Below are 15,693 nucleotides of genomic sequence, written 5' to 3' on the forward strand. Positions count from 1 at the left end.
CCCAGGGGGCCACCTCACCTGCCAGGATCTGCTTGAAGCCCTTGATGGTCTCCTTCAGTGGCACCAGCTTGCCCATGTGGCCGGTGAAGACCTCGGCCACCTGGAAAGGCTGTGACAAGAAGCGCTGGATCTTGCGAGCCCGGGCCACCGTCAGCTTGTCCTCTTCGGAGAGCTCGTCCATGCCCAGGATGGCGATGATGTCCTGCAAGGACTTGTAGTCCTGCGCGGAGAGATGTGGGGTGAGCGGCCAGTGCCGGGCTTCAACCCCCTCCCAGCACCCCTGCGGGGGGCTGCCCTGGCCCCCTCACCTGCAGGATCTTCTGCACCCCCCGAGCCACGTCGTAGTGCTCAGGCCCCACGATGTTGGGGTCCATGATGCGGGAGGTGGAGTCCAGGGGGTCCACGGCCGGGTAGATGCCCAGCTCGGCGATGGCACGGGACAGCACCGTGGTGGCGTCCAAGTGGGCGAAGGTGGTGGCTGGGGCAGGGTCGGTCAAGTCGTCAGCCGGCACGTAGATGGCCTGGGGAGGCGGGAGGGGACGGTGGGCCCGAGGTGGGTGCCAGGCAGGAGGGGACGGTGGGCCCGAGGTGGGTGCCGCGGCTCACCCGGCGCGGCGGGGCCGGCCCTGCCCTCACCTGCACTGAAGTGATGGAGCCCTTGCGCGTGGTGGTGATCCTCTCCTGCATGGTACCCATGTCGGTGGCCAGCGTGGGCTGGTAGCCCACAGCGGAGGGGATTCTCCCCAGCAGGGCTGACACCTGGGAGGGAGCAGGGCCTGTGAGAGGCTGCCCGGGGCCTGGCCACCGCTGCGCTCAGCACCAGGAGCCAGCACGCCAGCAGCCCCGCACCGAGCACAGACCTCGGAGCCAGCCTGGGTGAAGCGGAAGATGTTGTCGATGAAGAGCAGCACGTCCTGACCCTCCTGGTCCCTGAAGTATTCGGCCACCGTCAAGCCTGTCAGAGCCACTCTGGCGCGGGCGCCCGGGGGCTCATTCATCTGTCCATACACCAGGGGCGACCTGCGGGCAGGACCCAGGTGTCAGCACCGCACCGCTCTGCCACCCACGCCCCTGGTGCTGCCGGGACCCCACCCGGCCACTCGGGAGACCCAGCCCACCTTAGAAGTGGCATCTTTCAGGTTGATGACCCCAGACTCAATCATCTCATGGTACAAATCGTTGCCTTCACGGGTTCGCTCCCCCACGCCGGCAAACACCGAGTAACCGCCGTGGGCTTTTGCCACGTTGTTGATCAGCTCCATGATCAGCACAGTCTTGCCAACGCCAGCACCTCCAAACAAACCTGGGAGGGAAGAGGAGTTGTGCTCAACACCAAGCTGATCTGGCGGCTCCCAGTGTCTCCCTTCCCCCATTTCCTCCTCAGATCAATAAACGTGGCTTCAGCAAGCTCAGGAGAACGAAAGTCAAGTTGTTACTCATCAGTGAAGGAAATAACTGCTGCAGAGGGACTGGTCCTGAGCCTCAGTGGGGCTGGCAGGGTGCCCCCTCCCCAGACAACCCCCCTTTCCTCTAGGGGCAACGTACCGATCTTGCCGCCCTTGGCGTAGGGAGCCAGCAGGTCCACCACCTTGATCCCCGTCACCAGGATCTCCTGTTCAACACTCATCTCCACAAACTCGGGGGCTTCAGCGTGGATAGCAGCAAACCTGCAGCAGAACAGAAACGGAGCTGAGCAACTGAACCAAGACCCTCAGTCGGGGTGCTGGCAGGAGGCTGCGCAAGTGCAATCCCTGCTCATGACCCAGGAGAAAGGGAGCGTGGCAGGGACGCGCCACGTCCCTGTTCACACATGTGTCTCCTACTCCAGAACCCGTGCCCCCACCTCCAAGCCCCATGTGATGCTGGCTCCAGGTCCCTGGCATCACTCACTGTTTCGTCGTGATGGGGCCCCTCTCATCGATGGGTTCCCCAATGACGTTCATGATCCTGCCCAGGGTCTCGGGGCCAACGGGGATGCGGATGGGCGCGCCAGAGTCCAGCACCTTCTGTCCCCTCACCAGGCCTTCTGTCCCGTCCATTGCGATTGTGCGCACAGTGTTCTCCCCTGCCAAAGCCCAAGGACAGCATCAGAGCAGTGCCCTCAAGCTGACCCTGGGGACAGCTGCTGGTGGCTTCCCCAGTTCCTGCCAAAGGAACAGTTTGCTGGGAGGAGGACCAAGAGGAGCAGCAAAATCCAGGAAAAAAATAGCACAGAGCAAAATCGAGCCCAGGCCACGCTCACACTGCAGCCCTGCAGCCCAGAGCCCTCTGGCAGCCATTTTCCTCCTCCTCAGATTGAAATCCATGGCTTCAGCAAGCTCAGGAGAACGAAAGTCAAGACACATCATCACAGGAGGACCCCTCCCACCCTCTGCAGCCCTTCTGCGGCAGATGCTCACCCAGGTGCTGAGCCACCTCCAGCACCAACCGGGTCTCCCTGCCCTGCACCTCAAGGGCGTTGAGGATGGGGGGCAGCCCCTCATCGAACTGCACGTCCACCACTGCACCGATGACGGCCACGATGCGGCCGGTGGTCGAGCCGGCCTTGGCAGCAGCGGCGGGCTGGGCTGCATAGTCCCGTCCTGGGGGGAAGCAGAGTGACGAGTCAAGGTCAGCTGGGGAACGGGCAGCTCCCGGTTCCCGTGTGCGCTGGGGGTGCAGAGCTGGGGGTGCAGAGCTGGGGGTGCAGAGCTGGGGGTGCAGAGCTGGGGGTGCAGAGCTGGGGCTCCCCTGCATGCCCTGGCATGTGCCCAAGACCCCGGCACCCCGCCCCGTGCACCCAGGGCCCCCTGCAGCCCTCGATCTGCCCAGGACGCCCTGATTGCCTCTCGGTGCACCCAAGGCCCCTGCACCCTTCTCGGTGCACCCAGGACCCCCTGACTGGCCCTCTGTGCATCCCAGAGCCCCTGCTGCCCTCGATCTGCCCAAGCCCCCCTGAACACCCCTCGGTGCACCCGGGACGCCCTGAACACCCCTCGGTGCTCCCAGGACCGAGGTGCACCCCCCTGCATCCCCTCTGCGCACCCCAGACCCCTGCACCCTCCCCGGTGCACGCAGGACCCCCGTACACCCCCGATGCCTCCATGGGACGCTGCCCCCCGTCCCCTCGCCCTGACGGCCCGGCCCACCGTGCCCCGGTAACGGGCCGGCGCAGGCCCCAAGGTGACCCCGCGGCCGCCCCGCACTCACGCGCCCCGGCGGCGGCGGCTGGGCCGGCCCCGCGGCTGAGGAGCAGCGGCAAGAGGTCGCGGCCCGGCCCGGCCCGGCGGCGCAGCAGCGGCCGAACGGCGGCGGCGGCGGCGGCCGAGCAACGACCCGCGAGCCCCAACATGGCGGCGCCGACTGAGCCCCGCGCCCCGCCCGCCCCACACGGCTCCCGAGGGGCGGCGCCGCCTCTGCGTCACGCCCTGCCGCACGAGCCGATTGGGCGCGGCCCGCATCCGCTCTCCCATTGGCCAAACCTACCTCGTTGCTTGCTTTCCGCCTCCTCGCCATTGGGTCCTAGCGCTATCCGTCAAGCAGCGCGATGAATTGATTGGCTAAGGTTGGCGGAAAGGGCGGGCACACGCAGAAGGGCACCGGAAGCACCGCGGCACGTGTCCCGCGCTTGTCCTTGGGGCGGTCGCCGTGACCGACGGCCCAGGCCCCGCCACCGGCCAAGCTCAGCCTCGAGAGGCCGCCCGCCCCCCACCGCGGGCCCAGCTCAGTCCCGAGGGGCCGTCCGTCCCCCCCAGCACCAGGCCAACCCGTTCCACCGCGCCCCAACCTCCCACCCCCACCGTAGGGGAGCCCACCCTGGGCACAGCAATGCACAGGCCCCAGGCAGAAGGAGAGCCAGGGAGTCTTCAACAGTTTATTAGAAAGAATGCAGACATTAAAAAAATCCCAGCTGCTCTGAACATAAATTGAGGTTTTTCAGCCCGGTTATGAGGCGCCCGCGCGCCCCCACGGTCTGTCACTCGCTTCCATGCCCACAGTGCAAATACGATTTGGTCTAAACGAACAGATTGACAAGCAACAACGTACAGCCACTCACACCCCGGACTAGGAGATGTAAAGCTTTAGGGTCAAATGGTACCAGGGGACAGGCTCCAGCCACCTGCGCGGGGTGGGGAGCACGTGATGGGACTGAACACCAAAGGAGGAGAATTTTGTTTCCTTTTCAATACAAACTTTAGTGGAACAGACCTGAAGACACCACAGGGGTACTGCGCCTCGCCAGCCAAATTTTGTGAGCCAATGACAACACCCTTGTTTCAGCCAGTTTTGTTCCCGGTACAAACATACAATTTCAGGCGGCAGAGAGGGGGGTGGGGGGGTGGGGGAAATTGCTCATTTACCACTTGGTGTAAATTCAGGATTCTCCCATTGTAATTACATCTGCTACGAGGCAAGGAGGCTCCGTAAACTTTATTGCAACTGTTCTCTATGGATTGCCTACACCTCAATTGGGTTTTTTTGGAAGTCTGGAAAACGGTTCACACATAACGTTATTGCCTCTCGTGGCTTAAGACCGCCCCGTGCCATAGTACACACCTACCATCGGTGAAGCCATTTAAAATGGACTGAAAATGGGTTAAAAGATGCAGGATCTCCCTTTAGGGCTATCAACTCAGGAATTCTTATCTCGATTATGAAATGTTGTAATGAACTTCTTTCCCCAAACCCTGAAGACGACAGTTTTCCTTACTCCAGATCCGGCATTTCTAGAAAGAAAGAGCAGAGCATTAGCAGGTTTGGGTTGGTTGGTGGTTTTTTTTGTTGTTTTAAAAAAAAAGAAGCTACCAGGAGCCCCATTATCACAAGGGACACAAGCACAAAGATCCAGCCCTCAATCACGAAGGGCACAGCACCTTCCAAGGCCTCTGACCCCACCCTTGGTTCTTCACAAGGAAGATCCACATGCAGCCACTGCTGCAAGCGCAGAAGTCACGCAAGTAGAGCCAGTACCAGGCACTGATGCCCCCCCGCCCAAGCATGTGCCTGCTGCTCTTAAGGCCAAAGCCTCCCCAGGACCACAGCTGGCTGGGAAGGTCAAACTCGTGTTTCCTGCTTGTGTGGAAAGGCTTTTGCTAGATTATATAGTGTCACACTGCTCAGGCAGGGCACTGGCATTAGCTCCCAGCTGGGATTCAGTGAGACTAAAAGGACAGAGCATCTCCTGGCTCTGCTCAAGGCTCTCGCTCAGCAAGGAGTGTTCAGCACGCACTTGCACCGTTGCACAGTGTGCAGAAAGAAACAAGAACACCGACTTACTTTCATCATCACTGTCTGGCGAGTCCTGGAAAGAAGAAGAAACATTAACTGGAGCAGACTGTGCGTGAAGGCACTCTTCCCTCTATCACCACTAACACAGCAACTGAGCTGCTGCTTCCAAAGCCCAGCAGCAAGCGTGCGCTCTGCCAGAGCGTATACCCCTAGGAACCCCACAGGTTCCACAGGACATGCTTCACTTGGCCTCACCGGCCAGGCCCACAGTAACCAGCGGTCACTGTGGAGGGGGCAGACACCAAGCTGTCCAGACACTGCAAGCACTGGCAGCACTGCCCTCACCACTACTGCTGGAGGGAAGGAAGATGACTTTCACAAGTGCCATCATTCATCCAGACAAGGTCTGGTGCTATTTAAGCCTTTGACAGCACTGAATGAGTGCAAGTTTGACTTCAGCAAGCAGCATCGAATGCACAGGGTGCTGAACCAGCCCTGCACGTATTTACTGCAAACAAAGTACTTACATCATCTGCCCCATCTACTTCTGGCAAGTCTACGTCGTCATCTCCGCCCATGTTATTCATCATCTGTTCCAGAGACATAATAGCCACATTACAGGGGTGAAGCCAACCACACTCTACCTCAACTAGGGGAGCACTGTAAAAATCTAAAAATAACTTAAAATTGTCATAGTCAACAGCTGCCAGGCCTTTGGACAAATCAGCTGCACCTATGTAGGGATTACAAGGTGAGCATCTGAAAAAAATAATCTGAAGTTAATGGCTTGGCAAACCAACTGGTGCAGAAAGTCAGCACTGTTGTCTACCACAGGATGTATGTTCGCTTCCTATTTAATAGCCAACACAAATGGTCAACTTGGCTGTGGCATGGACGGCCCACAGCACTGGTTAAAGCTGGCAACAGCTGTGCCTCGGCAAACCGGCAGAGCCTGCACCGGGACCAGCAGCCAGGAATGCGCCAGGAGGAGGAATGTGACTCTTCCTACAGCGGTCTGTCCCTGCTTGCCAAGACACAGCCCAGAAGGGAACCCCAAACTTCCAGGGACCCATCTTCGCATACCTCAGAAAAGCGATCAAAGTTGGACATGTCTTCATCTGAATCATCTTCCCAATCTTTCCAGTTGTTGAAGTCCACACTGAGCCAGTTGAGCTGCACATCAACACAAGAAGTTATTTAAGGACAAGCGAGTAGCAAGCTGTTACTGACAGAAGGTTAATAAGAAGTGCCAATCTGATCAGAAGCAAAGTAAGTGACCCATTAACTGCTACATCATTTAAACATGACCCAAATATTAAACAAAACTAAAACCCAGGGGAGGCAGCAGGCAGTGCTGCCCTGGCCACCACGGAGCCCACACCCACCTTTGCCCTCTCTTTTGTTAACCTCGGCCATGCCTGACCAGATTCTCCTTTTCGTAAACAACACAAGATAGATCTGTCTGTTCTTTTATGCTTTGATTCCTGAAAAAGAGCAAATACGCATCAGTACAATCATCACAAACTTCATCAGGAACTGCTTCTATTACTCCTTTTGTCTTAAGCTAGCAACTTATTCTCGGTCCTGAAAAACACCATCCAGAGATGCTTCCGTGGATCTGAGTTTAAGCACATTCTTACAGTCTAAGAAACGATGTGCCCACAATACCAGAAGCAGCCGGAAGAATGGATGGTATTTTTCAGGATACAGCACTAAGAACAAAGCAAGAGGAGAGTCAAGAGGATACTTACATTTGGATCAATATTATTAAAAAGGTCAATTTCGTTTAAATGTTTAAAGTTATCACTTCCTCCAAGACAACTGTTAAAAGGAAAAAAAAAGTTTGCATTTAGCACAAGACACCTTATAAAATAAATATAGCTCATTAACAGAATTCTATACTTTGTCAAGTTGTTCTGAAAAACCATCTGATCACCATCAGCACAGCCTTTATGTATCTCCCTGTACCTTTCAGCTTCGTCAAGGTCCAAATCACTTACCTGAACGTAAGTTTGGATTTTTCAAAATTTACATTAACATCTTTACTGTCTTCAACGCAAAATTCAATAAAGACATAGTCCCTCCGGTCGTACCACTTCGCAGAAGCGGGCTGCCTGTGAACAGACCATTTAAGAAAAGTTCAAATCAAGTTTTGTACCTTTCATCAAAATACCTGAAAAATATTTTCAAACTCACCCTTCCATGCTACCAGTAAACTTAACACTGGCTTTCCTTTTGTTTCTCCCCAAAAGGCAACTCGAGCAGTTTGATTTTTTTTTTTTATTACAGTTCAGGAAGTTCAACTAAAAGACTCCTTCCTGTTCTTAAAAGCTGCATTATTAGCTTATTATTAATAATCTTTAAAAGGCACTTAAGGCTGAAAAAAGCTTTAATAATAAAGAGATACAACACATTTAGTGCCTAATGCCCCTAAAAAGCTCATGCCAACATTCCTTGGAGAAGCCATCAGAGCCTGTGAGACTACAGTAAGCGCTACAGCACACCAAAATTATGACAAACTTTTCAAGATGAGCTACCACAGATTATGACACAATTTCAGTCACCTCTAACAGCTACACAGGCAGACTTCATGATGCTTTTTATTATCCAGAGTTAAAAGCCCAAAGCCATTGAAAATCCCACTTTTTTGGGCATTGTTACTATTTAAAAAAAATGGATCCTTCCAACAACCTTGCTGTAAGACCCAGCTGAAGTCAGTACAGGTACCGGACTTGAAAAAAAAAAAATCACTTTTTTTCCTGTTCTGACTTCTTGCTACAACCTTCTATGTACAGACTTTTAACTCCTACGCTCTCGAGGATCTTCCTGGTTTTGCACAAGTATCACAGGCAGCGACAGCCTGTCCAGGGCACCAGAAAACGTGCCAGGGCTCCTGACCGACTGTTGCGTGTTTGCAATTCTACAGCCAGAACTCACCTGCAAAGCTCAAGTGCGGCCATACCCGATCGGCGGGTGAAAGTGACCCAGACCCAGCTCCCCACGCCTGGGACTCCCTCCCCCTGGTTTCAGTTATTCTCCTGGCAACTCAGGCCAAGCCCACAACCAAATGTCTGCATTCCAGGAAAAAGCAAACAGCCACCCAGCGGGAGCTGCCGTTGCTAAGGCACAGAAGACAACGACGGGTGCTTCTCACACTTCAGCTATCTTCCAGAGGTGCAAGACTGAAGCTGGGATTTCACAGCTAACGCCCCTACAGAGAAGACCTCAAAAGACCTACCTGTGAGTCCGACTGAAGTGAAATGTTCTGGTCACTTACCGTGATGGTTACTGTGACTACACAAAGCTAAACCACACAAGGACACAAAGAAAGCTGATGTTCCGCCCTGTATGTGACTGAGCAGCTTCCCCTTCGCGCACCAAGGAGTGACGCTGGGTCTCAGCATTGCACTCTTCGCATTACAGCACAGTAACCTGACAAACTATAATTACCTTTTCAGAATATGTATTAAGGTGACCATTGCCAAGCCTTCAGAACAGATTGTGACTCACCTGATCATCAATCAATTCAATTCTTGGTGTCAAACTGACATATCTAGCAAAATTACTTACCAAGTGCTGCACCACTCCCCAAAGCAGCCCCACTCCCCCACCCCAGGGCTGGCTCCTGTCCTGCTCTGTACACCTGCCTGCAGGATGAACTGAACCAGGACCCAGCCCAGAGCCACCAGCACCAGCTTTGAGCTCCATCAGTGCTACCCGTACAAGCACCAGTGCCAGCTCACTGAGAGGCTGGTACAGCAGCAGAAGCAGCCGTGACTGCCTCCTCCAGCACTAGCACCTGTTTTAAGTGCAGAAAGCATCTGATCAGAGGCCAGTAACAGAGCATTTAACTTCTGAGAGCACAAAACCTACCTTGTTTCTGAATGCAACCTTTAGTTTCTAGCAGGATACTGTCCCCCCGAGTGAAAACCTAATGCTTTCCCTTGTAGCAGCATTTTTGGGAAATGTTAAGGCATCTCCTTATTCAGGTAAAGCACAGCAATAGCAGAGTAGCAAATTTCTTACTACAGTATTTTTAATTCCTTACTGGACATAGTTTTCCTCTTCTAAAAGGGAATGAAAGACTCTGAGGAAAAAAGGGGATGAGAAACGACCTGCTCTGCTCCCTCTGTGCGCGCCTCTGCATTTGGGAACTGAGCAGCAGCCATTTCTCACGCTGCTGGAAGACAAAAATCCCCTCTGCGTGGAACTTGGTACATGCTCAAGCACACTTATCAGAACAGAAATCTCAGTGTCCCTGCCCACGATGATGCAGGGGCTCCTGCTGAATAGCTTTAACACTTCACAAACATTTTCAATGTCAATGGAGATATCTCCAGCCTCCCCAGGGAGCTGCAGGCATTCCTCAGTTTTGCAGCTTTGGTTTGGCCATGACCTCGGTATCTTTGCCAAGATCAGGGGTCAGAGGCACCAAAAGCCTGTTCACAGCACTTCCAAAAGTCTCACCGAGCTGTCCTAGAGCTGAAGGAAACTCACATACATCCAAGCTACAGAAGGGAATGAAAGATCAAAGAAAATGCACTAGAACATCATTCATGTTTCTAACGCTAAACGCATGCCGCCTCCCCAGATATTTAGTACTTACCACTCTGAACGTGCCTACTGTAATTAAAGCTAGGATGGGGTTGCCTCTTATCCTTTTCATCTGTTTTTCTAATCTCTCATCCTCCCAAAGGGAGGATGGAAACCTTCCTTTGCCTGTCCGTGAAGCGCTTTAGTCAGGACTTACCATTCAAACCAGTAATGCAGGATACATTGGAACTACTAACCAAAGTTACAGATGAGACAGAAGTCGCAGCTCATTTGCGTTGCCTGCCTACACCAAGATTCCTAGGAGACAACCCTTGTGGAAGCCAAGGGTAAGGCGTGCACGTGCTCCGAGTGCTTCAGGGGGATGGTTCCCCTACGCCCACAGAAAGTCTTCTGTTTTCTTACAGGCACCAAGAAACACTGCCAGGACTTCTGAGCAGAGTCACTTGTTACACGGAAAGCCTCACGTCTCCTTCTTGCTCAAGCAAACTAATCCCAGGGGACCTCAGCCTTATGCCAACAGCGCCAACCTGAGTACAGGCTTTGGTTATGTATCATCCCCATGTCCTAATGGGATTTAGATTTCTCTGAAACAGAGAAGTTAATTTAAACATGCTTTTACCCATGCAGCAATAAACCACAGCAGACTTGGAGCAGCATACAGCCCAGGGAACCCATCACTAGGGTTCCACATTCAGCAAGGATTTCTTCTGTCAAATCTACACTTGCTGCCACCTGTGCATTTTGGTGACTTCCTAAACAGACACAGCTGCCATGCATCTCCATCCAACTGCCTCTTCTAGTCATCATATTCAGAAGACAATCATGACAACAGCACCACAGAACAGCTTCTAGAAGCTTCACAGCAGAAATTTCCTGCTACTGGGCAATGTGTGGGCTCAGCTTCACCCAAGCGACCTCCCTGCTTCGCCTGATCCACAGGGGCTCTGTGGTTGGCTGCCCACAATGCCAAGAGCCACCATTTGGCCACAGGCACCTTGGTCTCCAGCATAACCACAGGCACAGAAGCTGTTCCTTGCACACCATACTCACGAGCTGAATCTTCAGCTCTTAAATGTTTGTAGCTCAGTGCGATTCAAGAAGTTTCCAAACCTGTCCTTGCGCTTCCTCGGCCACTCTGCAGACTGTGCCTACTGGAAGCCTGTCTTTGTCTCCTGGAAAGCATCCCAACAATACCTACAATTTGAGAACACTGGAAAAGCTGTCTGCTGAACAAGACTTTTACCCCCAGACAGCAGTAAGAAATCTGTTCTACAGAAGTAGTTTTGCTTTCATTTATATACTCTGGAAAGGCGCCTTTTTTTTAATTAAAAAATTAGTTTCAGACCATAGGCAATTGTAAGTGGGATGCAGTAGCATTTTAGTTTCAAGATTATGCATTCTACAGACATTAAACATGAAAAACTCCCAACTTTTTTAATGTGCTTCTCGCTTTCAGTCACACTAAGCTGAAGCAGCCGCACATTTCAGAGTTTCAGAAGAGCTGCACTTAAGTAAATGCCTCTCTGGGGACAAGGGGGCAAAAAGCAACAAGTGACATCGGCTTTTCCACCGAGTGGTAATGCTTTCCTCAGCACCTGTGGCAGACCAACCTTTCTGACAAAAAAAAGCCTCAGAAAAATACTACCCCCTCCAGTCACTGAAGCCAAATACGGGGAAATCCAGATTGTCAGTGGGCAACGCTGCCATCAGGTTCAGGGGCAGCGCACCCCTTCCTTAACCGCCTGGTTTTGCTCTCAGAACCCCCCCTCCGCAAAGTTTGGCTCCTCTTTCACTTGCACGGCTAGAGAACACTCACGTTGGCTGGAGCTCTGTCACGAGCAGCAGACGCTGGTTTTGGGTCACTGAAGCAGCTTCAGTAGAATTACAATGAAGCCAGCTAATTAGGACTCCCCAGCATGGCACGAGCATTGCCTCGGAGCCCGGGTTTCCACTCGGGATATACCGGAGGCCGCACGAGCCACTCTCGGAGAAGGAATCCAGCCGCTCGGCTCCGCTTCCCTCCCGAGCACCCGGGGCTCTGCCCGCTCCCCCGCAGCCGGGAAGCTTCCCGAGCAGGCTCCAGCACCTGCACCACGGAGGCATCTTTTCACTTTTTTTTTTTACGTGGAGAGCTAAGAGCTTACAGACAGACCAGCATGCCCGTAGGTAGCGGGCAGCACCGCGGATTTATTACTTACCGGGAAATGTTCTCAATTTTAGCTACTACCGCGTGCTGGAGGTCAGCGCTGAGCGACCCCTCCAGCCACGCTCAACACCCCCGTTCCGGGCGGCCCCTACACCGGCCGAGGGCCGGGCCCCGGCGAGCCCGCTCCGCCCCGGACCCATTCATTCCGCACGCCCGGGCCCCGCAGCGCGGGGGCGGCAGATCCGTGCCCCGTTCGCTTTAACCGGGGGCAGACACGGGCCAAACCGGCGCCGCTCCAGCCGCCGGGCCGGAGCGCACAGCGACCGCCGGGCCCACCCCTACGGCGGGCGGACACCGGAGCGGGCCCCACGGAGGAGGGAACCCCCCGACCGCGTCGAGCTCCCCCGGGCCGCGGGGACACGCGGGCCGGCCAAGGTCACCACGCGTGCTGGCGGGACCCCACGCCCCACTCCCCTCCCGCCTCCCGGCGCGGGGCCGCGCCCCCCGGCGGCCCGGGCCCGCTGAGACCGGGCCGGCCTGGGCCGCCCCGCGCGCCCTCGCCTCTCCCCAGCCCCAGGCCTCACATGGCGAATGGCGGCGGCTCCGGCTGGCGCTCCTGGCGGGGGACGGGGAGAGGGGTGGCCAGGCTCCGGGTCCGGCTCTGAGTGGCGGCGGACGGCAGCGGCGAGCGGGCGGGCGGGCAGGGCCGTGACTCCGGCGGCGGCGGCGCTGCTGCGGCGGACTCGGGGCTCAGCTCGGCGCGGCCTCGTTCCCACAATGCCCCGCGCACTCGGCCCTCGGTGGCGCCCAGCGCTGGTGACGCAGCAAAATACCCGCCGCGCCGCCTCCCGCCGCTGCCCTGCGCATGCGCGGACCCCGCGCGCGGCCCCTGGCGCGCCCCGCCGCCCGCCCCGCCCCGCCCCGCCCGCGCGCCCGCTCCCTCCTCCCTTCTAGCAGCTTCTCGCCGCGCAGGCGCAGTGCGGCCCGGCGGCCCGGGGCGGGGCCCGCCGTTGCCGTGGCGACGGGGCAGCCCGCCCCCTGCCTTCCCCCGAGGGCTGCCGGGGACGGGGGTCTCCCTTCGGGCCCCCGCTATGGCTGGGGGTCTCCCTGCAGGTTCCCCACCGGTGTTGGGGGTCTCCCCACGGACCCCTGCCCACAGGGCCCTGCCAGGGCCGGGGATCTCTCCAGGGGTCCCCCCCCGTGGCTGAGGGTCTCACCATGGGCCCCTGCTAGGAACAGGGGTCTCTCTGCAGGGCTGGGAGTCTCCCCCTGGGTCCCCCATCATGGCCGGGGGTTCTCTACAGGCCCTTGCTAGGACCAGGGGTCTCTGTGGGTCCCCACCAGGGCCAGGGGTCTCTCCTCAGGGCATTTCCAGGCCCCGCCTCGCCATGGCTGGGGGTCTCCCTGCGGGCCCCTGCCAGGGCTGGCTGTCTCTCCACAGGGCCCTGCTGGCACCAGGGGTCTCTCCATGGGTCCCCACCAGAATTGGGGGTCTCTCCACAGGGCCCTGCTGTGGCTGGGGGTCTCTCCAGGGGTCCCTCACTGTGGCCAGGGGTCTCTCCATGGGCCCCTGCCAAGAGCAGGGGTCTCTCTGCAGGGCTGGAAGTCTCCCAGCCGGTCCCCCACCATGGCCAAGGGTCTCTCCATAGGCCCCTGCTGGGACCAGGGGTCTCTGCACGGTCAGGAGTCTCTCTGCAGGTCCCCCACGGTGGCTGAGGGTCTCCCCATGGGGCACTGCCAGGGGTGGGGGTCTCTCCGCAGGGCCGGGGGTCTGCCTGTGTGCTCCACCATGGCTGGGGGTCTTTCTGTGTGCCACCATGGCTGGGGGTCTCCCCACCATTGTAAAACACCAGAGCTCTCTTACATACCCATTTTCTTACTCCAGACAAAGAAATATTTATTACCTAATGAATAAAGAGGGAATAAATTTTGGTAATGTAGCTATTTTCAAGTGCCGTTGGCTAAATTTAGCTACCTACAGGTCTAATAAAGCATCTTAAGAAATACTTTTTTTTTTTTTTTTTTTTAGTTTTGAGAACTCACCTGTTCCTAGATTCTTTTCTGTAAGTATTTCTTTTGGATCCTAATACAGGCTTCACAATTCTTGAATTTTATTTCACCCAAGTCAGAACTTTGGGGCTGAAATTATTTAGATATTGTACTGAAGAATGACAAATGCACAGAACAGATTAAGTTATGGCAGAATATTAGAATGTCGCAAAGCCTACCCTTTTCTTTCAGTTGACAACTTCATTAACAAAATGCATTCTCACTGCCTTTCTGTTACCATTATATTTAACAGGTCAACATCCCATGGGTTCAATGTTTTCCAAGACGGCAGGTCACCTAAGCTAGAGTTTTTCAGAAACAACACGTTGCTGCTCACCCTTTCGACACACCGTAACTCTACTTCCATTCCTAGCAGTAACGTCTTAGTCAAACCTGCTCCACAAATTCACTCTTACCTGACAGCCACCATGTTCTTAAAGCACTGAACCCGCAGTTCCTAAAGGCCATTAAAAGTTGTTCTCTTAACGTTTGAAGACCCAGGCTACAACAATGAAAACCTCTTATTTTTTCCTAAGTTGACCTACAACTTGGTTCTCTGGTTAGTTCATGGTAGCTGTTCCAAGTACTCAAGTGTATGAAGAAAACCCAAGGCACAGGATTTACAATTTTTCACGATTTAACAGGGCAGACATGAACAACCGGTGCCATCTCGTTCCCCCCCATTGGACACTCCTGCTGGCACATCCTCAGTGATGGGCAGCCGTGGCCACTGCAGGTGCCGAGGTGGCCGTGCTGAGGTGGCCATCCTTGGGGAGGTGGCCATGCCGAGATGGCCGTGCTGAGGTGGCTGTGCCGAGGTGGCTGTGCAGAGGTGGCCGTGCCGAGGTGGCCGTGCTGAGGTGGCCGTGCTGATGTGGCCATGCTGAGGTGGCCGTGCTGAGGTGGCCATCCTTGGGGAGGTGGCCATGCCAAGGTGGCCATTGCTGAGGTGGCCGTGCCGAGGTGGCCGTGCCAAGGTGGCCATCCTTGCAGAGGTGGCTGTGCCGAGGTGGCCATGCTGAGGTGGCTGTGCTGAGGTGGCCATGCCAAGGTGGCCGTGCCGAGGTGGCCATGCTGAGGTGGCTGTGCTGAGGTGGCCGTGCCGAGGTGGCCATGCTGAGGTGGCCGTGCTGAGGTGGCCGTGCTGAGGTGGCCGTGCTGAGGTGGCTGTGCTGAGGTGGCCGTGCCGAGGTGGCCATGCTGAGGTGGCTGTGCTGAGGTGGCCATCCTTGGGGAGGTGGCGTGCTACCTCCCAAAGCCAGAGAAGGAGAGAACGGCCGCCCCAAACAGGCCTTTCAATGCCAGGTCATCTGTCTTTGTGGCCCATCCCAAAGAATCCTTCCTGAAAGGGACAATGCAGAGCAGGGAATCGGGGAAGGTCACTGTCCAGACTGAAGGTAGAGGTGAGCGAAAGGCCTCAGGGTCCCGCAGCCCAGTCCTCGCACAGGGCCCATCACTGGCCTGTCCATGGCTGGACACTGCCCCTGGGCCCATTCCTGGCTGGATACTGTCCCCAGGCCTGTTCCTGGCTGGGTACCATCCCCGGGCCCATTCCTGGATGGATGCTGCCCCTGGGCCCATTCCTGGCTGGGCCCCATCCCTGGGCCTGTTCCCTGCTGGACACCATCCCTGGGCCCATTCCCGGTTGGGCCCCATACCCAGGCCTGTTCCTGGCTGGATGCTGCCCCGGGCCTGTTCCTGGCTGGGCCCCATCCCCAGGCCCGTTCCCAGCTGGG

General features: G+C 56.0%; 2 protein-coding genes and 2 non-coding genes across 4 annotated transcripts; all 4 read right to left on the reverse strand.

Moving 5' to 3' along the window:
• Positions 1 to 18: 18 nt before the first annotated feature.
• On the reverse strand, positions 19 to 3,355 carry ATP5F1B (ATP synthase F1 subunit beta; the record flags this gene model as incomplete). Its single annotated transcript, XM_055792165.1, is given in 9 exon segments — positions 19 to 220; positions 309 to 521; positions 637 to 759; positions 861 to 1,015; positions 1,115 to 1,303; positions 1,546 to 1,667; positions 1,891 to 2,065; positions 2,400 to 2,582; positions 3,190 to 3,355. Coding segments are annotated over 9 exon segments (1,504 nt in total), but the record flags the coding sequence as incomplete, so codon positions are not given.
• LOC114011685 (small nucleolar RNA SNORD59) lies at positions 1,376 to 1,449 on the reverse strand. The gene has a single exon (XR_003553727.1). It is a non-coding gene; the product is annotated as a small nucleolar RNA SNORD59 (small nucleolar RNA).
• LOC114011686 (small nucleolar RNA SNORD59) lies at positions 2,286 to 2,357 on the reverse strand. The gene has a single exon (XR_003553728.1). It is a non-coding gene; the product is annotated as a small nucleolar RNA SNORD59 (small nucleolar RNA).
• Positions 3,356 to 3,839: 484 nt separating the features above from the next.
• PTGES3 (prostaglandin E synthase 3) lies at positions 3,840 to 12,824 on the reverse strand. Its single transcript, XM_055792164.1, has 8 exons — positions 12,493 to 12,824; positions 7,209 to 7,322; positions 6,960 to 7,029; positions 6,594 to 6,692; positions 6,292 to 6,381; positions 5,736 to 5,798; positions 5,257 to 5,281; positions 3,840 to 4,706 (listed from the first exon to the last, which is right to left on the reverse strand). Coding segments are annotated over exons 1-8 (483 nt in total). The 5' UTR covers positions 12,495 to 12,824; the 3' UTR covers positions 3,840 to 4,686.
• Positions 12,825 to 15,693: the final 2,869 nt, after the last annotated feature.

The sequence above is a fragment of the Falco peregrinus genome, chromosome 19 (assembly GCF_023634155.1).
Source record: "Falco peregrinus isolate bFalPer1 chromosome 19, bFalPer1.pri, whole genome shotgun sequence".
Classification (NCBI taxonomy): Eukaryota; Metazoa; Chordata; class Aves; order Falconiformes; family Falconidae; genus Falco; species Falco peregrinus.

What these genes read in the sequence shown, in the direction of transcription:
- PTGES3 (XM_055792164.1), bottom strand. An exon ending in TTAATAATATTGATCCAAAT is followed by an intron (nt 6,693 to 6,959) that starts GTAAGTATCCTC and finishes GCTCTTTTTCAG; the next exon opens with GAATCAAAGCATAAAAGAAC. An exon ending in ACTTTGATCGCTTTTCTGAG is followed by an intron (nt 5,799 to 6,291) that starts GTATGCGAAGAT and finishes TCTCTGGAACAG; the next exon opens with ATGATGAATAACATGGGCGG.